Source organism: Cygnus olor, chromosome 5, assembly GCF_009769625.2.
Source record: "Cygnus olor isolate bCygOlo1 chromosome 5, bCygOlo1.pri.v2, whole genome shotgun sequence".
Classification (NCBI taxonomy): Eukaryota; Metazoa; Chordata; class Aves; order Anseriformes; family Anatidae; genus Cygnus; species Cygnus olor.
Genome location: NC_049173.1, coordinates 25,797,247 through 25,824,931, shown reverse-complemented (window position 1 = coordinate 25,824,931; position 27,685 = coordinate 25,797,247). Strand labels below are relative to the sequence as shown.

Below are 27,685 nucleotides of genomic sequence, written 5' to 3'. Positions count from 1 at the left end.
CAGAAAATTCACCCTGCCAAGATAACTGGGCCTGGTGATACCACAAATATACTTTAGCCCATATGAAGTCCCATAGTGGAAAAATGATTGGGCTAATGTTCAACTGGGCATTAAAACAAATAAACAAACAAACAAAACAAACAAAAAAACACACACACAACAAAACTGGTGGTAATCCAGAAGGGTTCCCCCTCTCTGCCTCATCACGTAGGAACACAGACTTTTTGCCAGCTGAAAAGAAGGGATAGTGTGCAGACGGGACAGAGCAACTGGGAAAGGGATTATTGCTTCTTCGGTGGCAGTGCTAGTTTATTCCAAATGTGGGTGAAATCAAAACTCAGTAGCCAGAGCTGTTGGAGACAAATAGGGTAAATCCCAGCTGCTGCAGCTGCCACCTGGGCAGGCACAGCAGAGAACACAGGAGTCAGGGGCAGCTGAAAGGCTTGTGGGGACAGGGCCCAGTGTTTGGAGATACTTTCCTGGTCACTGGCAGGGATTCTGGCATAAAGTGGACTGTAAAATATAGAAAAGCAACATGACAAAATGGCTTATTAAAGAGAAGATGACAGAGAATTGGTAAGACTGTTATCAGTAAGACTGTAGTTTACAACTTTAGCCTGAATTCAACGCGCCATTGTTACTGCTTTCACAGTTACTCAATAGAAAATGAGCTGACCACGGTATCAGCTCTCAAACTCCCGTCCATTGTAGACAGTTTTTATTTTCATAAGACATTTTCTGTAATCATGACTACGAAGTCCTTTGCTCACCTGAAGGAGAAAAAGTGGTATATAATACTTTCGGATAGAAAGAAAATAGTCTGCAATATATTCTTCAAGATAAGTAATACATATTCTGAAAATAACTACTGTTTAAGAGGAGGAATATTTTACCATCATTGTTGGCATTATTCACTTACAACAACAACACTTAGAAAACAATTTACCTAAATAACATAAATCAACCAAAAGGGTGCCTTTTTTTTTGCTTTTTCAGTGCTACAATGTCCAATACAGATTATACAAATCATTTTTGGAAGAAGTCTGTCCCACTCAGTAAACCAATCCATGACCCAAAAACAGGTGCAGAAATGCACAAAGGAGAACGTGGCACAAAGTGGGAACATACAACTCTGGGCAAACAGCATATAAGGTCGTTTCTTCTGGTGGCAGTGCTGGTCTAAAATACTCATGAAACTATGGCTTTGGTTAGACAGAAATCAGGATGTAGCCTATTATGTTTTCCTCTTTAACTCAATTTTTTAATGTATGGTTCACATGTTGCTATGTATTATTCTCATCCAGCTGTGCTATAATAATAACACTTTTACCCTCTCATCAGGCAGTAATTTTGAATTAAAAAGTCTCTTCTAGGGATAGCTTCTAAAGTACAACACATACCACCTCATGAATGTGGTAACTGATATGTCGACATTCCAGAGTGCTAAATAGGTGAGGATGTTGGCTTTCAGGAACAATCTCTTGCCAGATAATACTTCATTATCTGACAGACCATCTGGTTTTCAGTCCGTCAATGCTATATTAATACCGTCAGCTCTCTATGCTTGATTATTGCCCAACATTTCTATTACTTTGTAAATAACAGAACTCAAAAAAAGGAGTCTTCCAGAGACTGAGCAAGACAAATCACCACTTGCTCATGTACTTGCCATTGTCATTTTTGGACAATGGCCAAAGATTAGATTTTTTTTTTTTAATGTGACTTGTGAATTCAGAGTACAGCATACTCCATTGTTATCAGGAGAAAGATCACTAACTTTTAATTGCACAATATATATAAACACAGCTGGCCTAGTGAGTCATTTAGTAATGCAATATGTTACTCCCCAAAACTCTGTTTCAGGTGTAACCTCAGGACTCTTTCTATTCTAGTCGTAGAAGTCTGTGAGATTTGCAGTGATGCACTCCTAGACTACTGGGAATTTTTAAAGGAATCTTTCTTTTCTGCAATTGCAGAAGGAATGTTTGGACTGTAAATGAGAAGCTGTATCTATTGGATATCCTTTCGGTGCCTGTTCAAACCACCCTGTTTTAAAAATGACTAATCACAAGAACGTGCAGTTCATAACTCTGTAAGCAATAATAGTTGATCTCTTTACAGTAAAATATACATTCCTCCAGTAGGAGGAATGTCACTGTGGGAATGTCATGACATTGCTGTACAAGATCATGAAGAACAATATTGGCTGCATTTTTACAACAAAGATATACATTAAGATATGAATAAAAATAGTGTTTCATTGTAGTTAGTAATGGAATGAAATATTTATAAATATTTTATTGGATTCTAGCTGAAATACTTCTACTGTGAGCTGGGAAGCTGGTGAATACTCAGGACTCATTTGTTATCACCTCTGAGGATTTGCGTTTTGTATACAACTCCCCTTTCCACTGAAATCAACAATGAGCTTACTCACTCATGAAAGCACTCTCTCTCTGTTTCAGTAGCCTTGACTTAAAATTTCAGATATCCTTCAGTAACTGATGTAGTCATCACTGTCAGTGCATGGTCAAAGCTAAGTATCTGGTTCAAAATCTAGATGCCTAAGGAAATCCTACAGCTAAATAAATAAATCTCAGAACAAAAAAGAAAAATCTTTTGAAAAAGATGGCGGTTAAGTTCTAGTGAAAAATGCATAAATAATCAATTAAAGAAATGTTCAAAGTTTCTTATACTCTTTTTTTCCACATTAATTGAATGTTTTTCCTGTGAGTACTCAAAGCACTAATGATCACATTCTTATCAGGCATGTCTGAAGTCCTTTTTCCAATAATAAAACACAAATATAAATATCAGCAAGTTACTGTAAAAGAAAGACAAAACTATTCCAAAAAGTACTTACAACTAGATTGGATCTATCACAAATGCCTGTTTCAAATTTAATTGTTCTCCATAAGTCAGGTCAAACATGAAAAAACAGGAAACAGAAATTGTCTCAACTTTCCTGTATTCCAATTTACTACTTGGTGCCTAAAAGACTCCAAAACATATGCCGCAGCCTAATTTGAATGAAGTCTGAGGTAATGGCTCTTTCTCTATTTCAGAACAATAAAATGTTAGGTTAAAAGTTATGTAGACACCTACTATGCATCTCAGCAAAGGTGCAGCTGCAGATGTAACTCTGATGAAATCAGGTCAAGTTGTACAGTAGTGGACCATGCTCATTACGCTACACAAGAGCCAGCACCGTCCCAAGGGATGCTAATGGGGAACCAAAGCCTAGTATCCTTTTAAAACTATGCCAGACTGCATGCACATGCTAGCAAAATAAGCAGAGATGCTGCTGCACTGCCTCAGCAATGATGTCTATAAAAACTTGGCAAGAGGCACCGTTCTTTACTTCTACAGTCAGCGCTATCCCTGCAGCGCAGATCTGCTTTTACAGTGTGTTTTCTTTCCCAGCAAAAACAGAAATTCCTCTTCAGGGGCTGTAAATGCTCCCCCTGCTGCAGCAGTCCCCACCGCCAGTTTCTGCAGACCTGCTAGCTTGTTTTCCAGGACTCTTCCCTCTCAAGTCCCACTACTCTGGGGCACCCCCACAGCATCCCAAACTTCACTACTTACAGACTGGATGCCCTGTGCTGTGGTTCATCAACCTCAAGTCCTTCATTATTCAGTCACAGAGAACCTGAGTCCAACATTGAAACTCTTAATGGGACAATATTATATATATATTATAATGATAACTATAATATATTATGGGACAATAACATAACATGCCATAGCCTCTCAAAGTGGAAGGTCTGTGGCAAGACATCCTGCCTGCTTTCTGATCACAGCTCCTGCTCACTACAGCTTTGGGTAGACATGCACACTTGAGCTTTTATAGTGTTCATTTTCCCAGGGGATGCTGGCGAGAGAAGTGAGGATGAAGCATCTAATTCAGGATGCTGTAACTACCAAAGGTGTTGTAACCCCAGGTACCCGAGGTGTTGCAATGCTGGATGAGAAACAGGCTGATGGAACTCCACAGACTCAAGCTAACAGACAGCTTCTTTAAACAAGCAGAGGAGAACTGTGTTTCATGAGCAGAGATGGGGCTGCAAGTGATAAGCTTCCCAGCATGTGGTACTGCAGGGCTCAGATTCACTTTGCTTAATGGTCACTCACTGCATCTACAGAAGCTTTAATATCCCAAGTTTTACTGCTGTGTGTATGGCCCCATGGGAAACAGTTTCTTTCATTTATGATTCATGGTTCACAATCATCCCCCAAAAAGAGACACTGACTTCTCTAACAATCAAGAAGACAACCACCTACTATTTTGCTGGGAAAATGGCAGGAGGAACCGGTTACCTCTCTTAACTAAAAAGTCAGGTTCAATTCCCCTTTTCCATACCTGCAAGGGATTTCTTTAATAAACTCATTGTCATGAAGAGTTTAAGGAATACAATTAGAAGCTATGACTCTTCCATCCAAATGCACAATCACAGAGTCACAGGCCATGATCTCTGGACAAACACATCTTGAAGTACACAAAGTTGGAACAGAAATGTAAAATGAGTGTTACCATCTCTATTCTCCTTCCCCTATGACTGTGAGAAGAGGCTGTAAAATGGTGGTAGATCATACTACAGCAAAGAGGAGTTAAGGGTCTGGATTCTTTGGGTACAGAAGAAGTAGCAATCTCCACTGCATAAAGGAAAATATCCTTCGGAGTATCATTCTTCAAAAACAAGGTAGGAAACACAACCATACTTTACATATGGTTTTGTTTTAGACATGGCATACAAATCCTTAGAAATGGATTGAGCCTATCAAGTATCTCCACGTGGCAACAGAGTGCGCTTTCTTACAATGTAAGTTTTAGGCTTAGGTGATTTTTTTTTTCTTCTGGATATTGCTTTTTTATTTGTCTCATCATTTTAAAATCCAAGCTTTCTGGTATGGTCCAAAAACAATAGTTTAACCTGGGTTAATTTTGATTTTCTAAATTAAAAAATAATCACAATTTGGAAAAATTTATTGTTTGCTCATGGAACAGTGCATCAGTTTTCATGATACCATAATTATTGGTACAGATTTCCTGGTTTAGGTAAAATGTATCTGTGCAGGACTGGTTTTATAAGTAGCTTTATTAATAAACAATTCACAAGGCAGCTTTCCAGTAGCTTTTCTACTCGCCTTTTCCAAATCCTGGGGCCTTGTCCACACCCTGGATTGCAACACATTGCCCTTTGTCCCCTCGGGGTCTGGCATGGTTGAACTTGTAGAAATATGTACGTGTAGTGGCGCTCTGACCATGACTCCTTCCTTCCTGCACCACCCTGGGCAGCTTTATCACCTAAGTATCCCCTGTGTAGGATGATCTTTGGTTGGCTGCTAAGCAAGCATCATAGAAGGCTCTAAGGACAAAGCAGATTTTGTATTACACTTTTAAGGATGCTTTCAAAGATTTGCTAAACGGGTGCTTAATTTAGTTTCATTTCTGATGAAATGATTATCAGGCACCCATATGAAGTCAGCAGCAAACCGTGAAGGCTAACAGAATCCTTAGCTCATCTGTTTTTCGGTGATGGGCAAGCAGCATCATTTAGATATTTTTGTTGTTGCGCATGCACTTATTTAATGCTTTATAATTATCTTCTTCCTGTGAGAGATTGTCTACTCACAGGTGTTCATCAAATGGTCTCAGGTGAATCACAGAAGCAGAAGCTTTGGTCATGCATCACTTAAGATGTAGACATCCAAGGTTAGCTGGAATGCTACTGAACATCCCCAGGTTTTATCATTCCTATCTGCAACATTCACTACGACAATGAAAACTCTTTCTAAGATTAAAAACAAGACCTGTCACAAGTGAAAAGAGTTGCAATTTTTAGAAAAAAAAATACTAGGAAAATTTGTGTAATAGATGATGACTAGCCCATACATTTCAAATATTGCCTAAACAATCTTACCTGAATTAAAATTTTAAACAATTTCCATGATATGTAGAAAGGCTTGTTAGACACCTGTTAGCACATTATATGTATACTACTTGTATGACAGAATTATAGATGTCTAAATTCTGCTTTCCACGCTGGATATCTTAAAACCTTGGGCAACTGTAAAATTAAAAATTGTGTAATTTAATATGTTGTCTTAAACACAGGTTTGAGCAACATGACAGAAAAGTTTTAGAAAGGTAGTGCAGAAGAATTTGCTAAATAATCTGTAATTCTGCAGGTCACTAATGAATGTGGAAAAGTGTAGTGTTTATACAGAGCCCACGGCACTGCAGACTATAATGATCACACAGCAGGGCAGAAGCAAATTTATGTGCTATGCTCTGAAAGGTAATATGAGCTTCATTTTGAATGAAATGACCTACCCAGCACAGAAGGAATCAAGGAATGTTCTAAGGAGTAGGTAAGCAGCAGCAGTGTGTACTAGTCAAAGATCCTGCATTTCTTTTTTAGGAAAATAGGGTTTAAAATGAATTGTATAATCTAAGCAGTAAGAGCCAGGACCAGAGCACTTTGAGTAATCTGCATTCAAATTTGCTTTTTTTCTCTACTGAAAAATAAATCCCGTTGCTTACATAAACCAAAAAGAACATATTCCAGTTTTCAGATTGTCTTAATCTTACATTGTACTCTTTCAGGACCACTTTGAGAAATTTTTATTCTTCCTATCCTATCTTTGTGTCATCTTCTGGTATGAAACTCTCCTCTTTTTGCTCCTCCAAGAACCACAGCTCCCCAGATTCTATGTCAGATACCTGTTAAGAATGTATTTCTTAGAGGAGATCTCTCAGTGTTAACTCACAAAACCACAGACATTTCAGTGTATTTCTCCTGCCTGCTCCCCTTTCTATTTTTTTTTTCTTTTGCAGCTTGTATGTTCCTTTTCTTCTTTGTATCTGATTTAGATCATCTTGATGGTAGCACAAAAGACATCATATAGTATAAACAGAGAGCATATATAAATAATGGGAGGGAGTAAATCTTTTTATAATACTACCACTACCTTGAATACAAAACTGGGAGTTTTATGGTAATTATGGGTTGAACTTCAGGGGATTATTTATCAATTAAAAATATGCGTATACATTTAAGCAGCCTATGTTATTGTCTATATTATGGTAAGACGACAGTCTTACAATAAATGAGGTACATATCTCCCAGAATCAGAGTATCTATTATGTCATTTGAAATAGGAGTTGCTACAGAAAACATACTAAATGGTAGGTAAGCAACTACACAGAATGTTTATGGATGTGGTTAGAATTAACAGCTTAAACTTTAGTACATTCAAAGCTAGCAACAAACAAGGTCTAAAACTTGCATATCTTTGAGCTATGCCCGGTCTTATTTTCTCACATGTACTAGCTTTATTTATGTCCTGGAATATAAAAAGGAAATTCATTATTTTTATGTTGCCAGAAAGGATTTTAATGAATTATAAGTGCTATGGACTCTATGTGAACTTCTCACAAAATTCACATGAAACACAATTCAGACTTTGGACAAGGACAGATGCTTCATAATTTTTTAACACTATCTTCAGTCAGAATAACTTCCAGAATACTGTCAACAAGTAAGTAAAGCATAAAAACAGAGCTGTCAAAGTCTGATATAGGAATAACTAAGATCATGAAAAAAAAAAGATATAAGAACTACTGTATTAATTTTTAACACCTCGAAATGTTACCAATTTTTTAATGCCCTCTGTTTTGATTCTTTCATGTGTGACCTATCAGGTTCTGTGATCAACTGTCTGTATGGCTCCATGTTTAATCAAACTGTTTGTGTAGGACATAAACATTAAGACATAAAGTAAGATTTATATTAAAATTACTACTTAGGTGTAAAACCATATACAGTGAGAAATGGGAAACTATTTTAATGACAGCCTTGGGTTCCATTTCTTAAAAAACAAAGAAAATTAAAGGCCTGATACAAAGACCATAAAGTCAACAGCATACTTTCCATTGACTTCAGAAAGATGTGAATCAGGCCCTTAAAGTAGCAACTCATTTAGTACTGACTGCTAAATTTATAGCACTTCTTTATTTTCTCTAAGCATAAGAGCATCCATTCATCACACTGCAGTAACAAAGCCGTAACCTGATATATGACAAATATTACAAGCTCAATGGCTGATGTCCATTACTGACGGGACCTGCTCACCATTTAGAAAAGATTGGCACTGAAGGATTACTGAGCAAACATAGCACCTGAAAAAACTTGCATGCAGGAGTCTGTCATCAGGTGTGTGATCGAGGGCATTATCTGAGAACGCTGGCTCTTTATCTTCAGTTGGAAACTGCTGCAATTGCCAACAGTTCTCAACAAAGAGCTTCCGTCATGGAAGGCTGAGACACCGAGCCAGTCTGGTGATGGTTTACCTTCCCAAGGCTTCATTCCTTTTTATGGATCACCTGAGACCATGCAGCACACCAGTCTCTAATAGCTTAAATAGCAGGACAACCTAGCAAACTGATGACAATCAATGGAAAACCAATCCTTTTCGGTAGAAAGACAAAATTCCAGGCATTCCCTCATGGTAACTGAGAAAGTCTTACTTCTAAAACTGCATTTTCCCAAACCCTTCAACAGGATGCTGAGGGCAACTTTTTTGCAATTGATTCTGAGCATTTTTCAAGGACTGCTAACTCTTCCAGTGTGAAACTGCTCACTAGTCCTTTTTTCATCTTTTACACCATTATAATTCTTCTTGTGAATAACTTAAACCCCTTTACCTTTTTTGTAATGCAACACTAGATAAAATTACTACTATACATTTTCTAAGAAAGCCTATGAAAACTTTATTTGTATAAAAACACTTATTTTTCTTGTTCTGTTGAAGTCTAAAATTCTAGAGGTATAAAAATATTATTACAGCCTTGAGAAATATTTATTATTTACAAATTATTAATATCAGCTGTTGAAATGCTGGTGGAGACATTTTATTTTTCTTAAAATCATAACAATATATTTAATATCCACGGAAGTTTTTGAAATGTAACTGAAGGTTTTGGTTTGCTTTTTATGTACTTTTAAACAAAAAATAATTTTTAAAAGGGATTTTTAATTAAATTACCCATGTATGAAGAAAAGATAAAAAATGAGATGAAATAGTTTAATATGTTGTAAAGTAATAAACATATACAAATCTGAATATTGTACAATTTTTTTTTTTTTTGTATTTTCAAAGGTAGAGACATGTTATGCAAGACTACTTTAAAACAAAGGCTCAAATGCATATTAGTTGATATTTTACTTTTAACCACAAAATTGACTCTTTTAAATCACAGTAACAATCAAAAGAATAAATATTACCTATAGGCTAAATGATAATTCATACCAGAGATAGACAACATTTCCAAATAAAAATGGTGTAAAAATAAGATTTTGAAATATCTATGGAATTTTTTGATAAAGTATTTTATGCAGAAGACTATTTGAATTTCTATTTTTACTTGAAGAAATGAGTGGATTTTTTATTTTCATATAAAATGGAGGTTTGGAAATAAAAAAGGTACATTGGTTGAAACTTGACTTTTGTTAAGTTAAGATACAAAATTATTTTATGAGGGACTCAAATAATGAAAAAAATAACTTCTATTAAGAAATGTTTTAGTAGTAAGTAATCTGAGCCCATACCTACATTAGGAAGCACCTGGAGCATAGAAGTATTTCTTCCTGCCATGGAGTTCAACTACTACAGAGAACAATGATTGGATAGTTTTGGCTACCAAATTCCTATGATGAAGAAGTGTCTATTTATTATGGAAAAATCCATGTATCAGATTAAAAGAACGCCTGAAAAATCTTGATGAACCTAGGACACCCATTGCCAATGGGATACACAAGCAGAATTTAGACATCTATAATTCTGTCATACAAGTAGTATACATATAATGTGCTAACAGGTGTCTAACAAGCCTTTCTACATATCATGGAAATTGTTTAAAATTTTAATTCAGGTAAGATTGTTTAGGCAATGGATACACAAGTTCAGGCAAAGACAAAATATGCAAAAACAAACAAACAGTGAAGGCAAACTGTAAAAAAAAAAAAAAAAAAAAAGAAAAAAAAAGGCATTTCTATCCACATGGGAATTGATCTTGTATTCATAACTGGAGCTGATCTTTCAGTTAGAGTTACTGCCTCATATGCTGCATGAAAGCTTCAGAAATTTACTATGGAGTGTCAGCCTGCTTTCCTGTGAAAGGAACTTTCCATGCTAGATAGAAAGAGAATGCAACAGTACATTTCTGTGCTTATATGCGTGGACTCCTGTAAGAAGATGCAGCATGTTACACAAACAGTACTCATGATTTAGGCATTTTTACAGTCAATGAAAATTATTTGCACTGCATTAAAGTTATTATTTTATTTATGTGGTAAAAAACAGTTGACTGTGAGTAAAATTGCATAAACAAAGATTGTGAAAGCTAAAAAGCCCACATTGTATGTATTTAGAATTTTATTTTCTTGAGAGAGGCAAATGGCATGACAGTCCAGCAGACTATTTATTTTTCACAGTTTGATTCTCAGAGTCATATGGATTGCAATGTGCCCTGAAATATGAGTTAGCATTATACAGTAAATATACTCTTCTAAAATATTTCCATATGTAATGCTAATTCCTCATTTTACCTTGTTTTATTTAAGATGCATTCCATGGAAAATCTGCACATAACTGTCAAATATTCATAGCTATTTACATTGCCTTTTTGTTTGGAGCTTTTGCATTGATTTAGATGAACAGTTCCTCCTCCATTGTCAAGCATAGATATTCTCAGCAACTAGTTTACTAAATTTCTTTCAGAATGTGAAGCATGGCACACAAAGCCTTTAAATTGGGTAAAGAATATTGCAAACAGAAGAGCATTTGGTGATGGTTTTAGAGAGGAATGATCAGTGTACCTAGCACTTACTGCTGCATCAGCAGCTCTACGTCTCAACAGATGGCTGCCAGGGAAAGCTTCTCCTCCTAACAAAGATGCATTTTAAAAGTTTCTCATCAAAATGCTACTCAACTTCCAACATTTAAAAAGAAGCTAAAGTACTTTAGTAGGAAAAAATGGAGGATACCTATATTTTCATTTGCATAATACAAATTTGTTAATAAAAATGCTATAGAAATCTTATAATTAAACTACCCCCAAAACATGAAAATGATGCATATTGAAAAAAAAAAAAAGTCTACATATTCTAATAGGTGATAGTCTTACATCTTCATTATTTACAGTTAAAATTATGAGCAAATTTATACAGTGTAAGGCACAATTATTCCAGGAGTGAAAATGTTTTACCACTGAATGCAATACTTTTGCATAGAATTTTTGTCTGCATCTTTTAGAGATTAAATACTGGAGGGATTCAAATAAAGCAGAATTATATATAAATAAACAGCTGAGGATTACAGCAATCAGAAGGATTGGCATAAAAGAGAAATAGCTTTATTTTCAGATGTAACAAGTGAAGAAAATTAAGTTAGATGAGGTAAAGACATGCTGATTAGAGAGCAGTATAATTGTGTCATTATAAATAAATATTAAATATAGTCAATATAAACATACTAAACAAATGTTGTCTGATTAGTTAGGTCAAGACGTGAAAAAATTGATCTGGATTTTTTCTTTTTTCCTCTTCAATTTACAACTTACAGACTTCTATTTTAAAAAGAAGGCTTTTGACCTGAAACGCTGCTGCTCATTTTCACATACATGTTTCCTACAACCTAAATAAAAATGCTTTACTTTGCATTTTACGCTGTCTGCCAGGTATTTCCTGTGAACATCCCATCTAAAATCTCTTGGTCCTAGTAACTAATGTCTGTAAAGAAAATCTTGGCAAAACTATAGTTCTAAGCTTCACAAGCAGCCATTTTAAACAGAAAGCTGCTTTAGTTGTGTTGACAATCGCATTTTAAACTGATTCCTTCCAGATGAAAAGATGCTTTTTCAAACAATGTAATAAAAGTGTAAAGTCAGCTGTTCCAAGCATATAAAAGTGATTTATCTGTTCTCTGGTCACTGTTTTTTTCCCTGATACAGTGAAATTTTTCTTTTAAGGAATAGGTTAACAATTAATCGCTACTAGAATCGCAAATCATGGAGAAATAAACAATTTGCCTTTAAAAGAACCTCGACACATAACTGAAATTAATTTTGCATCTGAATGTGCATATGCTATTGTGATTGTGTTTATGAAATGTTAACCATTAATGGCTAGATTTACATAACAGACACACAGTTAATTTTGACAGCTGACTACTGACAATGTCACAATCAGATTTCAGAGCTATTACCTCTGATAAGAAAGAGGGTAGTGCATGGATTTCAGTTTCTTTTATCTACTTGCAGCTGAGCATGACAGCCTTGCATGGGGTTCAGGTTTGAGAAAACTCTGATCCTCTGTCAGGGCTAGAAGCTGTTTCTGCTCTTTTAAAAACAAGTTTAAGTCCTGGTGATTCTGATGGCAGCATATACACGCCATTTCGGAGCAAGAAAGTTGTGTAGGGACAGATCGCCCTGAAGCGGCACGATCCAGACGTATGACAACAGAATTCAGCCTCTTAATCTTAAAACAGCAATTCATTAAATCTTTGCTCAGAGGATGTGCAGCCTCGGCTGCGACTACTGTTGGTTGTGTTTCGGTTCCTGACCTGAAAGCTTTTCACTAGCTGAGAATTTTCTTACAGCCCTGGATAAGCCAACAAAGCCCTGCAGATGGGCAACACTCACAGCGTGGGGTGTGTGAGCACTTCACTGCTTTCCGGCCCTAGATGGCTCTCTGCTCAGCATCTCGGCCGCCCACTTTCCGCCCGGAGCCCACCTCTCCGAGTGCCGTGGGCTCGGGGCTTGGCTGCAGCCCCACAGTACGGCCCCATTCAGGGTGAAATTGCCCCTGCCGAGGCCCCAGGGACAAGCTTCTGCTTGGGAACGTCCCAGTCACTGCTGCCAAACACTGCAGCCCCTGGTGATGAGCTGCTTTGCTGAAGCAGGGGGCATTCATGGCCATTTTCCTGGTCTACAAAATTTGGCAGTTATGTTCTTCACACTCAGAGAACATAAACATGTTCAGAGAGTACAGTGATGCAGCACAGTATAATATTTTCCCATACACTAGGCTAACAGGAGTTTTTTAAAAAAGCGAAATTATTACATTGATCTCTTTAAACAAAATTACTAATACGTCTGAATGCAGCAGGAACGTAAATTGGTAAAATGATAAATATTCCTGAACGTTGAAATCATAAGGAATAAAAATTAAAGGTCTGCTGCTATTTTGCTAGCTAGAGTAGATAAAGATAGATTGTAAATAACCTTCAGTAGGTATCCCCTTACTACTGTAATCTTATAATGCAGTTATATAATTCCAAACTGAACCCATAGGAACTACTGTTATAAATATGGTAATATAAAGAACTATATTTATGCTGCATTAATAGAACACACAGACACCCAAGGAATCATAGCTTTCAGATTAAAACAAACTGATGGTGAAAAAATCGGAAACTTAATAAATACAACCTGAACCTTTAAAAAATACAAACCAGACACTTACCAAGTGTAAACTGGCCATTCCAGTGGCCATAGCAAACAGTAACGACTAATGACAGTTAATGTCTGGCCTGTTTACGTCTAAGGTGCTTATAAGATTTATATAATTTTAATGTGTTCTGTTCTGTTCCTATGGGAAATAAATGAACATGCACTTCATCTTTAAAGCAGCTGATTCTCAGAAGTGATTCCCTAAAAGTGTCCTTGTTTACTCTGTTGCCATATATACCAGATCAAATGTTGTAAGTAAAATGTCCGTCCATCAGTAATAAAAATGTGATTGGCCAAATGCTGCCCATAGTTACACCAGTGCAACCTCGTTGTATTTCAGAAAGCTACACACATAAAACTGGGAATAAAAGTTTTTCACATTCCAGAGCCATTTCTTGTGTTTTCAAGTGTTAACATATGAAGATGGGGGTAGGGAACCTACAGTGAGGAACAGAGAATTCCTGCCTGAGCAGGATGATGAAAACCTGATGACAGTAACATCACTATAAATGCTGCTGACTATCTGCAGAGAGTGCAGTCCATTGAACAGGGCACCAGTCTTGCAGTCAGGATATCTGGCTACAGGCTTAAAACTGCCACTAGCTCCATGTATGACCTTGGACAAACCACCTCACAAAAGGGATTGCCAAAAGTCTTCAAACCCCTTCTGAACTAGGAGCTTAAATCAAAGAATGCAATTTTGTGTCCAACACACATGTTCCTCAGAGCTCTGATATTAACATGTTACTATGGGGCAAACAAAGTACCCAGTATCAGTCTGCTCCATGACAAACATCTGTGTTCATGCTCCTACTCTACTGCTTGGCACCTTAAACCCCAGTATCCCCATCTGCATAAATGAGATAATGATACTTCTTTCTTCTGTAGAGCGTTTTGAGACCTAGAGATTAAAAGAGCAGTTTTCATCTGTTTTTTTTTTTTTTCTTTTTTTTTTTTTTTCTCATGACTGACTACTGTTGCAAAAAGCATCCAGAGTCACTTGGGACAGTTGGCAAAACTTCACTGGATTATGAACTGGGTAAGTTTTGTCTACTAAGAGACTAAGTAAATGTATGAACATTTTACAAATAGGCATGCATATGCATGCGTATGTGCATTTTAAAACACTATGAGGGATAAGAATTTCCTGACATTTTTGCGGTCTTTACTAGGACATGAGACAAAGTTTAAATATCAAATGCAAATGTTAATTTAATGAAGATAGCACAATACACATCACCTTCACATAACTAAAGATCTCTGCTTTGTGGCCATACTTGATCTAAACCTTTGCAAGCATAATATAAATCACAACCTTAAAGTAAATAATCAGGAAAAATCTGTCAGTTAACTTTTCTGCCTTCCTTGTCTCTAATCTTAAAAGCAGTCTTATAATGATAATTTTAACCAGGACTGTTCCACCATTTAAATTTTATGTCTTGAAACCACAATAGACAACCAAATGAAACTGAAAATAGTAAGACCATGTAAGTATGATATTACACATAGGCCTATATAGAGTAAGGCATGGGGCAAAGTTAGACTAAATGGCATCAAGAACAGCTATGCAGTATATTACTCTGCATGTATACATAGTGGATTATGAAAAAGGAACTCCTGCTAATTACCCAGAAAAATTCTGAAATTTTCATCATGTGGCACCAAGAGGCTGAAGTCTGCTAAGGCATCTTTTTTCTTTTCACTACAGGTCCATGAGCCCCATTCCCCAGAAGGCCACATGAATCCTGTCTTCCAAACCACACCAAGAACTCTTCAGAAGAGTGCAATGGCTGAGAAATGCCATGGCTTGCCTGTAGAGGGGCTGTAATATCAAAGTCTCAACCAGTGGAAGAAATGTTAAAGCAAATGGAGTCCCTCACTTCTGAAAGTAAATGTATAGATTCAACAGTTAATATTTTTAATTATGTACTAAAAGAACTTGTGATTACCCCAGCTATATTTTTCAGGCTCATTTTCCCTGAAAATGCACAAATACTAGATTTCCTAAATTTGAGATTTCTTCTTCAAAGATATGCAAAGCAAGCACAAGGATTCAGGTATTCAAAAATTCAGCTCTAAGACTTTGATTTTTGTCCACAAAAGCCAAGAGATTTTATACAGAGTCACAGTTTAAGTCAACACACTATTCTTCAAAATCTCAGTTATAGTTCTCGTAGGGTGTTACAAAGCTTCAATAATACTTTAAGTTTCAGATGGTATTATTTCACAGGGGAATGTGATAATTTTTTCAACAGTATGTCACAAAGATGCTGATGCAGCATACTGTGACCCACAAAATAATTGTACATGTGGGATAAAGAGAGGGAAAATTAGTAATATACTATATATTGCTATATATGGTCTACGTGGATTCATCAGGATAGGTTCAGAAAGATATTTTGGCACTGTAGTGCATCCAGGCCTTGGGCACCCAACACAACAAAGATGTTGATCTGTTAGAGTGGGTCCAGAGGAGGGCCACAAAGATGATCAAGGGGCTGGAGCACCTCTCCTATGTAGAAAGGCTGAGAGAGCTGGGTCTGTTCAGCCTAAAGAAGAGAAGGCTCCAGAGGAACCTCATTGCAACCTTTCAGTACTTGAAGGGGACTTATAAAAACGATGAGAAGCAACTCTTTGCTCAATCAGATAATGACAGAATGAGGGGGAATGTTTTTAAACTAAAAGAGAGGAGATTTAGATTAGAGGTTAGGAGGAAACTCTTCACTGTAAGGATGGTGAGGCACTGGAACAGGCTGTCCAGAGAGGTTGTGGATGCCCCATCCCTGGAGGTGTTCAAGGCCAGGTTGGATGAGGCCCTGAGCAACCTGATGGCTTCCCTGCCTGTGGCAGTGGGGTTGGAACTAGATGATCTTTGAGGTCCCTTCCAACCCAAGCCACTCTGTGATTCTATGGTTCTATGACTTTAGCAAGACCTGTACAAGTATTATTTGTTTGTAGGTTGACCTGTAGGGCAGACCTGTAGGGCTAGAAAAGAGACAGAACTATGTATAGGTATTTTTGAAGTATGAGTGCTAGCAGACCTTTCTCAGGGTTCACATGGAAGTTACTGTTCCTGTAGTAGTGGGCAACAGGGAAAATGTGCTTTCAGTTTGCTAGATCACAGGTCTTTGAAAGTGCCAGTGCAGGCGGATCTATATGAAGAAACCAGGTTCCCGAAGGTAGCGAGTGAGCATGGGTCCAAGTTCACTTCTGCTCTCCTGGTGCTAAAAAGAAATCAAGGAGTGGGGTAGATAGCTGTGGGAGCAAATAACATCTTAATCTACCACTTTTGCTTGCCTCAGAGCACTTAAGTCAGAGCCTAAGTCTGGTCTTTTGATACCAGAGGAATTTATGCCTCCAGTAAGTGGAAATGAATCTCTGCTTCGTAGCTGCTAGCTGGGAAAAGGGATTTTTGGCATGACTGACCATGTCACACCTCCCCGGTCGGCAATTTCATTGAAGGATTCATGCACAAGGTAGCCAAGTATTTGTATCTTGTATAACATTTATTTGGCAGCCTTTTGATAAGTCTCCTCAGCCCAGCTGGAAGAGCACACATCCAGCTGGGCCCCAGGAATGGGTGGTGATGACTGCTGGTGAGTGCCAGAGGCTGAAGCTTGCCTGCAGGGCTGGCAATCCTGCAAGTCTCCTTTCCTGACCTGTTGGCAATCAGAAGCAGCAGAGCATCATCTGCAGCTAGCTGGGAGAGCCAGGTCTCAAGAGCACTGCTGTAGTCTTTCAGGCACTTGTCACCATGATAGACAGCCAAGGGATAGAGGCAGGACAAAGGAGAGTGCTAGCAAATTCCTTAATCAACAAATGATCGCTGTTATCACATAAGCCAGGAACCCTCCAGCTTCTGCACATTTGCTGACAACTCAGCATTCATCCAGCTCCTGCTTAGCCTTGGCTGTTCTCCCGCCTACTCCACCCATAGCTGACAAGTTTTGTGCAGCTTTAAAGCCTAATCCTACTAATGTATGAGTCAGGGTGCTGCTTATTGAAAGAAAGGTGTGTGGTCATACAGGCAGGCATTTATAGGTATAAGAGTGGGGTATGAGAGTATGAGGCAACGCTGAGAAGAAGACAGAAATAGTTATAAAGCTTATTGGGCTTTTTTATTAGGAGGTAATTGTTCCTTCCCAAACCAAATTCAGCATTAATAATCAAATAACCCAGCAGAAGTAATGAGGTCTCAAATGATCAATGACTATTGTGTTTTGTATTTTCCCAGGATCATCTAGGTCTAAGAAAAGCTAACAGCCCTTTAAACTGTACCTTTCTCAAATGTTGAGTTTCAAAACTGGAAACCAGGACACTGCTACCCTTTCTGTTTCAGGCAAGCTAACCAATGAATGAGAAAGTAACAGGCACTTGACTGGGTGCCTATCCAAAAAGCCAACTGTAAGCCAGAACATTTATTGTTAAAATAATGAGCCCATGAAAATCTAAGTTTATATGAAAAAAGTTGTTTACAGACCCAAAATAACAGCATCTATGTAAAATGGTGGATGCAACTCTAAATTAAGATAGTGCAGATGGACATAATTTCCATTCTTAATACGAGACAACGCCATGTGTCTTTAATATAAATGCAACATATACATTCAGCTAGACTGTCGGTTTATTCTGACATTTCATATTCAAACCTAAGTCGTTATCAAAGAAGTGAGTGATTACAAGTGCAGTGAAAATGGCAACAATGCAAACATTGGTCAACAAACATGATCAACCCCTTAGAACCTCTAAGAACCTTTTAGGTCCTTATTTGTAGGACCTAAAAAGAATGAAAAGCTTTCTCTGTTAATGGTTTCAGGTAATCCTCTATCCAAACATTTTCCCCAATAAACATCAGATTATTTTTATGTTAGCTGTAAAGCTGTCACTCCTCAATAAACAGATATACTCCTGGTGGTTTTACCTCTGCTGTTGAAGATCTGTCAATACATGCAGCATCTCATAAGTGAAACCAGAGAAATTCAGATGCAAGGTTCCTAACAAATACTGCTAAACAAAGGCTGGTCACCACAGAAGAGGATTCGCAGAGCTGCAGTCCCTGTGCAATTGGCAGTGACTGGAAGGTTTCAGCACAAGTCTGCAAAAGCCCTGAAGTGGATACTCCTAACTCCATTTAATAGACAGCTATGTCACCTCCAATGCTGTGCTAGACTGACCCTTCCTTTAGTGAGTCTCACTTAAATTTTATGTTTTGTGGCTCCTGTTTTCTTGTAAGACAAGAAAAGAGTTCAAGGGATGGATCCTTCTTTGAAGATTTTAATTCCCTGTGGAGAAAATTTATTTCCATCTAAAGAACTCTTCAAAGTTTGGGAGCTGGGGGAAGGGAGCTTTTGTAGAGGTTTTTTATTTTTTCCTGTATTTTTTGTTTAAGAAACTTTTAATATTTTGTGAAGATAAAGGAGACCTCATATTCTTTGAAAAGGACAGAATTCTATTAGTGGAAATATTTTATCTGCAATTCTCCTTATAACAGAGAGAAAATCAGAGGGATGGTTAAAGAAATCCTGGCCACCATTTCCAATGAAGCAGTTTGTCACGAAATCACTAGATTGTTACTATAATGCTGCAGTAACATAATACTGGTCAATCTTCAGTAAGAGAGATTGCAGCAAATTAAACTTTTGCATATATGTTAATAAACATGATAAGTACTTATTAGGTCAATCCCACAAATTTACTCTTCATATAACCTGAACAAGGTCAAAAAATTAAGGCATTAGACATATCTTATCTGTCTGAACTGGGCTTGGACATCCTAGCTCGCCATAGTTGCTACTATTGAAAATGTTACTACAGAAGAGCATAAGCACTATTCTCAGATGTAAATATTTTCAGGTGCAGGCCATTAGTAACATTTCTTTTTCTGACATGTTCCCTTATTTCATGAATTTGTTTTGTGATAAACTTAACGTGAAGTCACATATGGCAGTAGGCAACTCTGAGTGCTGGAGAGAGGTGCATAAATCCCTTACATAGTCAGTATAAACAGAATTGGATCTCTCTGAAAATCAGTATAAAAATGCTGAAGGGGATTTTATTTGGGGCTAGCGAATATGCAATAAACATGGGGCATGAAAGAATTTCTTTTACCCTCCTCCCAGTTCACACACCTGAATCTGGACACTTCATATATTGTTTTTATTTGCTTGGTATCTAAATATGAAGCCCTTTCTTGGTGCTCTATTCTGCATATTTTTGTGATCACCCAAGGAGAGGTTCAAGAATTAAATTCAAAATAATTCAATTTAGGTTCAAGATTTCCACTAACTTAAAGATTTCGCAGTCATCTCTCTTGTTTCCCCCAAAGTGTCATAATCAGCAAGTTTCAGAAATGGGACAATTTGCACAGGTGGGAATAACAGACTCAAGGATTCAGAGAAGTTTGTTAGGGTTAGTTGATTACTTTTGTTTATTTTTAGCCAAAGTTTAAGATTATATTGTATCTGAGATTCTCCTCCTTTTTCCCTTGTGCTTACAACTGATGACTGTTTTAATGTGACATTCTGTTTCTAACTGACAAATACTGCCGATAACGGCAAACGTGACAACTTCCTCTCTTTGCAACTTTAGTGAAACATCTCTACATCTCTCTTTACTTTAGCAATTCAAACTACCTAGTTCTATATCTGTGTACTTATGTAAGGTAGTTTAGCTAAATCTCACTACAAGAAACAATATTGGTCTAGTTCTTTTTCACTGCTGGCCTCTCCTATGTTTTACCAGTACAACTTGTGGACATAAGAAGTCTGATCCCCGTTGCACCTCTGCTGCTTCCATATGTGGCATCTATGCACAATTCCATTTTGATCAATATATGGACAAAATACTGGTTGCTGTTGCATTTGCAAAGTTGTTATGAAAAGCTTGTCAGCTATTCAAAACTGGCATTGACTAATTAGAGTTACCTTGATTAAAGGCTAGCTCCCAAAGAGCTCCTGTGGATAACAGGCTTAACTTTAAGCATGTGATCAGTCCCATTACATTCACTAGCTTTAACAGGACTGAACATAAAATTAAGCATGTATTTAAATGCCTCTCTGGATCACAGCCCAAGTCCCTTAGAAGAGCTTTGGCTCAGAACGGTGTAACCTTCTAAAGGTTCAGGTGACTAAGAACCATAAATCCTTTTCCACATTCTGTCAAATTGAAAAGTCGTGTAATTTTACTCACACAGGTCTTGGAAACATTGCCTACCACAGCTAACTGGGAATGCCAGTTCATCAGAGGTTGGAAACAAGTACTCCACTGAACTCAGGCTCAGACTGAGCTCATTCAGAAAACAAGATAAAATAACCAAGATACTGAACTGCACTGATGTGGCCATCCCGCTGCCAGTACAGAGGCGGAGTTTGCCCAAGTATCTCTGCACAGCTATGTATCACAGTTTTTAAAACATATCCTAATAGCAAAATTTGGTATTGTGAGTGTGAGTAATGTTAGGACTTTGCAAATTGTGCTCGTTATGTAAGACTAAATGTTTGCCAAATTCTGGCAATTGCATAAAGGGTGGAATATAAAGAGGATCTAATGTCGGAAAATAGGTGATTAAAAAAGGTCACATAAAATTGACAATTTTAAAAACATATACTCTTACCCTTCTCTCTGGAAAATAGTCCTAAAAGAGTCCCCCAGGCTCTTGTAACTGGTCGGATCAGTTTTCCCTCTTTGAATTTGGAACCTAAAAAAAAAATACAATTTACATCACAGCATGAGAAGTTAGGGATTTTAAGTTACTTTTAACTTTCCAATTATTATATAAAAGAAGTTTTAAAGGTTATTTAATGTATCTGATTCATTATTATATACTGTTCCTGATATACTTATTAACACTGTTTTCATAGAAGCTGTTAAACTAAGGAAAAATAGAGCTTTAGTAGTAACTTTTTTTTTGTAGTTTATGGAACTCACAGTATAACTATCACCTTTGACATTTACACCTCTTTCTAGTTGTTTGAAAAATAAGCTGTTAACCCTGTGCCTGATCCAAAGCCGATTGAAATTAATGGGAGTCTTTGAATCAGACCCTGTTTTTGAAAATCTGAAACGGAATACTGTCATGTGTTTCACTATGAAATTAATCCACTGTGCAGTTTTGTTCTTTTTATATCTGATGCAATTACAATAAAAATCAACCAGGGACATGACCAGAAATTACAGCATCATTCATTTTTTGTAATTTATTAATAAGATGAACAATAAAACAAAGCAATGAATTCTTTTAATTCTTTTAATTAAAACCTTGTTTTCTCTCTTCATATTCTGACAGTGATAAAGATTTCAACAGAAAGGCCTTGAAAGGAAAATCAAGAGTATGATTTAAGACTGTAAACATCTTATTATTTACAATTTCTGTATTTGTTAAACAGCAAGTTTAACAAACTATATTATTTTATTCAATACCCCAGTCAGATTATCCTACTTCTTGTATAGCATGGAGAAATTTTGAAAGCCTTTTTTTTTTGAAAAAAAAAAAGAAAAAAAAAAAAAGAACACTGATATTAGCAAATCCAATCTACAAGAAGTCTTTATCAGTCAATCAATAAGCTGGCTTTATCACTAAGTACAATACAAATTCTACACAGCAAAAAAATAGTTTCAAAGAATAACTGACATAATCAAGAAACTCATACACCACAGGTACAGGGCAAAACAAATATATGCGTATATGGCTTCTTAAAATCTGAATTTTCAACAAGTACTAACCACTGCTCCTCTAGGAAACATCTATTGTTACTTACTCTGATTATTACACTGAATCTCATTAATATGTGAAGGTATAACGGTATTTTTAACTCAGTGTTAAACAGCAGTGTTTTCTTTTTCACGAGAATTTAGTAGAAACAAATCAAGATTTCTACTGGAACAAAAGGCATTTATCATAATGAACATCAGTATTTCCTAAACTGTGTTCTGTGCTAACACATCTAATGTTTTATTCACTTTGAGGAAAAAAAAAATCCAGTGATGTAATACAATTCTTTAGGCACTTATGAAGGCAAGCCCACACCTTTTTTGAAAACAGTTAGAAGGAAACACTGAGCCCCTCCATAGTCCTAATAAAAGTAGTTCAGGCACATCTGGGATCTCTATCTGGGGTAACCTCTTTTATTAGCGGGAAAACTTGCTGCCAAGTTGGCAGAGAAGAGAATGCTATTCAACAGGCTTACACTCAAATAAGAGCTGATGCATAACATTTTGTCTGAAAAGAACCCTGGGGAAAGCTAATAGTTGAAAATGCCTCAATGCCATTGCACAAGTCCAACAGAAATACCAGCTACAGAAACTTTTACATTGAGGTAATCAAGCAATCAACATTATAACAGAAAGTAGATTCTAATCAAATATTGATATATATAAAACTTGATTATTTATACCTGTCAGTTCAAAAACAAAAATAGTCTTTATGTTTTTTAAAGAAGAACAACAAAAAAATTCTTTCAAAAACTCACCAGCAAATTACTTTTTCTCAAGTATTTCAAAAGTAAAGCTTTCTTAACCCGAACTCTTTTTCTCAAGTTTCAAGATTTGGCCCACTTGTAAACTCAGAACAAAGCTTTACTGTTTCAAAACATCCTCAGAATAACGTGCCTTCCCTCTCTCTCACCTTACAAATCCTCAAGCTTATCCTACTAGCACATGTGCAAGGTTCCCAGCTAATCCGCGCATGCACAACTGTTGGTAGAACTGAGGCATTAATCACAGTCTCACTGTGCATCTCAACAACACAATGAAGGTATGTTACTTAATTTTGATTTACAATTACAGTCTGTCAACTTCTCAACTGAATTTAAATAATTAACTAAAGTACGTCTTTGATAGCAATAATGAAAATCATAGCAAAAGACAATAATACAATAAACAATTTCATTGTTTCAGATGAAAAGACACGAGGACTACTTCTTGCTAAAAAAAGTTAAAGTTGCTTTTTTTTTTAAATTTTAATGTAGATAAGATTCTAGTATTAAATGAGTCTATTTGTAACACTGAGTCACACAAGTAACATATTCCTTCCTTTAGGGTTTTTGGATCCATTCCTTCCCTAGTAAATCTTTTTTATAGCTTTAACAGTGATCCTAAAATACATGCCAATTATGTGTTTCAACCTAGATCTGCGAATTGGGTTCTTTGATTCAGAATTGCTTGCCTCAATAAAATCATGTGTAACTTGTTAATGAACTAGCTAATTGATCACCAGCACTTGTTATAAGAAGCTCAAGGAAGAGCTGAAAAAATGTTTGGTTTTCTGGAGGCAGCAGCAGCCTGTGTTGGTAATCTTAATAATCCAAAAGAGTGAAAGCATTCACTTCAGTAAACAACCTGGTCTGTTTTTAATGATTGTTTAGAGGAATGAACACAACTGGGGGATACGTAATGGCTTTCTCTGCTTCCAATCCATTTCCTTCTAAAAGCATTATAAAACCCCTGAATTTCATGCATTTTTGGGAGCTGGATGCCTGCCTTGCAAGGTATTAGCTTTGCTAGAACAAAAAAAGATAAACTCACCTATAAATATAATCAGAGCGTTAACTTCTGACCTAATTTATTATTCTGATGTCTGAAAAGAATCATGTGCAGTCAGCAATCAGAGACATGTTGAATGGACAGGGAGGCAGATCGGCCACTGTATGCTCCAACACTGTAAACATTTACTGAGAGCTTGATTGCCCTAAAAATTATCATTAGATAACTTTCTTTCTTTCTAATTTTAATTCTTCTTTGCTGTCTGGCGTGGCCAAAATGCTGTGATGTGTGTTCCCACCTTGGGCCTGCTGGCAGAACCATTGGGCCACGTGTTGGTGCCCCGGTAATCTCCTCCTGCTTGGGGCCTGCTGCCTTCCCTTTCTTGCTGCTCCCACCTCCAGCTCCTGATGCCCCTGGGGACCTCGCAATCTCCCTTTGGGACCATAGCAACATGCCGTGAGACTTGGCCTTCTATGCCTTCTTTGACTGAACACCACCTTGTAGTAGCTTTGTTTGATACCAAAGTGTCCTGATATTATTTTAAAAAAGAACATCAATGTCTTTCCCTGTTCAAACCAAAAGAGACATGGCTGGGATCTCAAAAAGTGGAAATCATGTAAAATAATTTGAGGTCTTGGGGTCTGTTCAAAATGCAACGTCTGCATTGAAAACTATGATCTAAACCCAAGAAAATATTGTAACTCATCCACATTATTCAGCATTATGACTACCACTTGTGAAATGAATAAACCCAAATTATTTTGTACATCACAAGAAACAGCATTTGATGGTTATTACAGTGCTTGGTCAATAACTCTCAACATGCTGAGCCTGAAATCCCACAATGCAGATGCTTGACTCCTTTCATCAGTACTCTGAGCAACTTACCCTTTAACAAGTGACACTTCATATTTTGAAACGACTCTGCTGTACTCTGCTGTACACTTTGTGTACTCTGCTGTACACAAAGGTACATATCTATTTACAATGCCTAACTTAAAGTTCTTTTGGGTTTTATAATGGCCAGTATTTTATGCTGAGTTTAACAAAATCCTCATTATACAGGAAGATTTCCTGCAAAAACACCCTGTTGCAGAAGTCCTTTAAAGTCTTTTCTAACACTATATCTATAGGAGTACATGGAGATGTGTGTGCTTTCTGATATATATATATATGTGTATATAATATATATTTTTTCTCTCCCTCTCTCCTTTGCTAATTTTTTTGTTCATGTTTGCTGAAGATCTCATCAAAAGTGTCCTGTGGATTTTGCCACTACAGTATATACACATGTAGTGTTTACACTCTGTTCATTGCAATGTTACCTAGCAGTCCTCCCCCTTTTATTTAATGCTCTGGGTTGAATAAAGATGTCAAATTCATGCTGAAATTCTTTTAGTTACCTTAAAATCTAAAAGGAAGAAACCACTATTTTCATATCTATGTTCAAGTAGGTAGTGAGCAGCTAAATCACAGCTATGTAGAACAACCACAATGTGATGTGCAGCGGGCTCACCAAATTCTGTGATGTGGACCAGACTCGCCACTGGGATTACAAAGCCCATACCCTCATTCATAAATTCCAGAATTTCTCGGTGCATTTGTACAGTACTGCTGACTAGTTCCTCAACCACAAAGCTCAGAGGGAAAGAAAAACATTGACTCAGAGAACCAGACTTTACACCATGTCACAGTGCTTCCAATAAGTGGCAGTCTTAGATGTTTTTTCCTTCTTCTCACATCTTGTTAGGATTTTATCATACGTTCTACTCTATTTTGAATAAAGCTCCTAACATTCCCCCCATGATTGGGACCAAAGCAAATAATCTCAGTTACTGAGCTCTTCATATAATATAAAGAAGAGAGAAGAGTTATGTGGCATAACAACAAAACAAATTATCTGTGCAATGTTAAACTTAAAACAACTTTTAAAGAAATATACAGCCTTCTGAAAGCTGAAAACATTTATAGTCTTCCTAAACTTCCAATAATTCCCATGATTCCAGACACACCTCTGTAGTTAGTCCTACTAGCATAACTCGATCAAGAATGTATAGCCTGAAGCTTTATATCAATATACATCATCTAACAGTTCATGTCCATAATAAAAAATAGCTGCTTTATAATATAAAAAGATTTCAATTTGCTAACTTAAACATTTATTCAGGTGCTACTACTGGTTAAGGCTATCTACTGATGCTCAGATTTCATGCAAAACTTTGCACTGCAAAGCAGACCTTGATAATATATTTTATTTTTTTGGCTCAAGTTCTTTGAGTTGCTTATGTTTCTTACAGGCTAATAACTAAATTGAGATATAAAAGATATAAATTATGCTAGTATAAGGGTCATATTTTAAGTATTATAGTATTGCTATGATGATAATTTAACTGCAAAAAACATAATAATATTATAAAGTTGTAACATAGAGAACAGGCAAAGAACAGAACTTATTCCTGTCATTGTGTTTAGCAGATATAGATTTGCTTCCATCTAACTACAGAATTTATCACCTGCTTTCATACAGTTTGTGTTTATTTTACAAGTAATAAATCAGAATCATTGCTAGAGAAGTATTACAAAACTGATTTCAAAATTAATCTAAATGGAAATTTTATTCACTTTGTTGGAATTCATGATGTTATTTATTTTGTTTACCACTATGACTTTTGAAGGAACTTTTTTGTTTTATGGCAGAAAAAAGAAAATAATAGTAACAATGAAAATAATTGTAAAGATACCCTGAAAACTCAAAATTCTTTGCAGAGATGACTTTTATGTGAGTCTGAATGTCTACTATCAGATATGAAGTTCATATAAAAAATTACCAAACACAAATTGATGAATTTTCACAGTTACTGAATTATTTAACAAATATTGCAGCTCATAAATTCATCCATTCCACACCTGACCTGTGTCTTATTGCAATCCCAATCTATTCTTCTATCCTCTTCATATGTGATTGGTTAACAAGCAATTTTCATTTTGTCTGTTATAAAAAATTCTCAGCAACTGCTGTGAAATCCAGGTAGGGCAAAAAGAGGAAACATTGCCAGTGTATGAGTAAGACAGTAACTCCTACTTACATCTGAAAGAGTACATTCACAGTAAAAGTTAGAGCTAGATAAACAAAGGATATAGCAATTTAGAGCAGAACTTAGATGGAACAGATTGCCTATTCTGATCAAAATTTGAATCCAGTAAGACCGTCATCAGTTGCCACCTCCCTTTAAGTTAACTAAAAGCAATTTATCAAAGCTCTCATAAAGCAATTGGTCCAAACTCTCATTGGTTTACAACCTTGGATCTCCTCCATTCTGTTCGATTAGGAACCTATTCTGGTAAAACTATTTGTGTTGAAGACAGCATCCATGAAACAAAAAGAAGTCCCCCCAGCTTCCTGACAAGGCACCAGAAGAAAGATGTGATTATTCACTGACTTGATAGTGAAGAGATATGGATTATAGTTTCTATTCCTCAGATTATTGCTGTGTTTTACAACTGCAAACTGCTGCCGATAGAGAAGCATCATCTGCATCACTCTATTTTGCTTTCAGCATGAATGATAAGAACTTTCCATGTGTGGGCTCACTCCTAGCATATACAATTTTGAAAATATCTTCCCTGAATGAACTACATCACTGAATAGAGAAACAGCAAAGGCCTAAACACAGCAAAATGATTTAGGTGGTT

At 36.6% G+C, this 27,685-nt stretch overlaps 1 protein-coding gene across 1 annotated transcript in view; it reads right to left on the bottom strand.

The window, feature by feature from the left end:
- Positions 1 to 27,685, bottom strand: part of SLC25A21 (solute carrier family 25 member 21) — a 252,422-nt gene that overhangs the window by 44,357 nt on the left and 180,380 nt on the right. Inside the window, exon 3 of the mRNA XM_040557950.1 lies at positions 21,126 to 21,209. Coding sequence (XP_040413884.1) covers positions 21,126 to 21,209 — 84 coding nt within the window. The remainder of the gene's footprint in view (positions 1 to 21,125; positions 21,210 to 27,685) is intronic.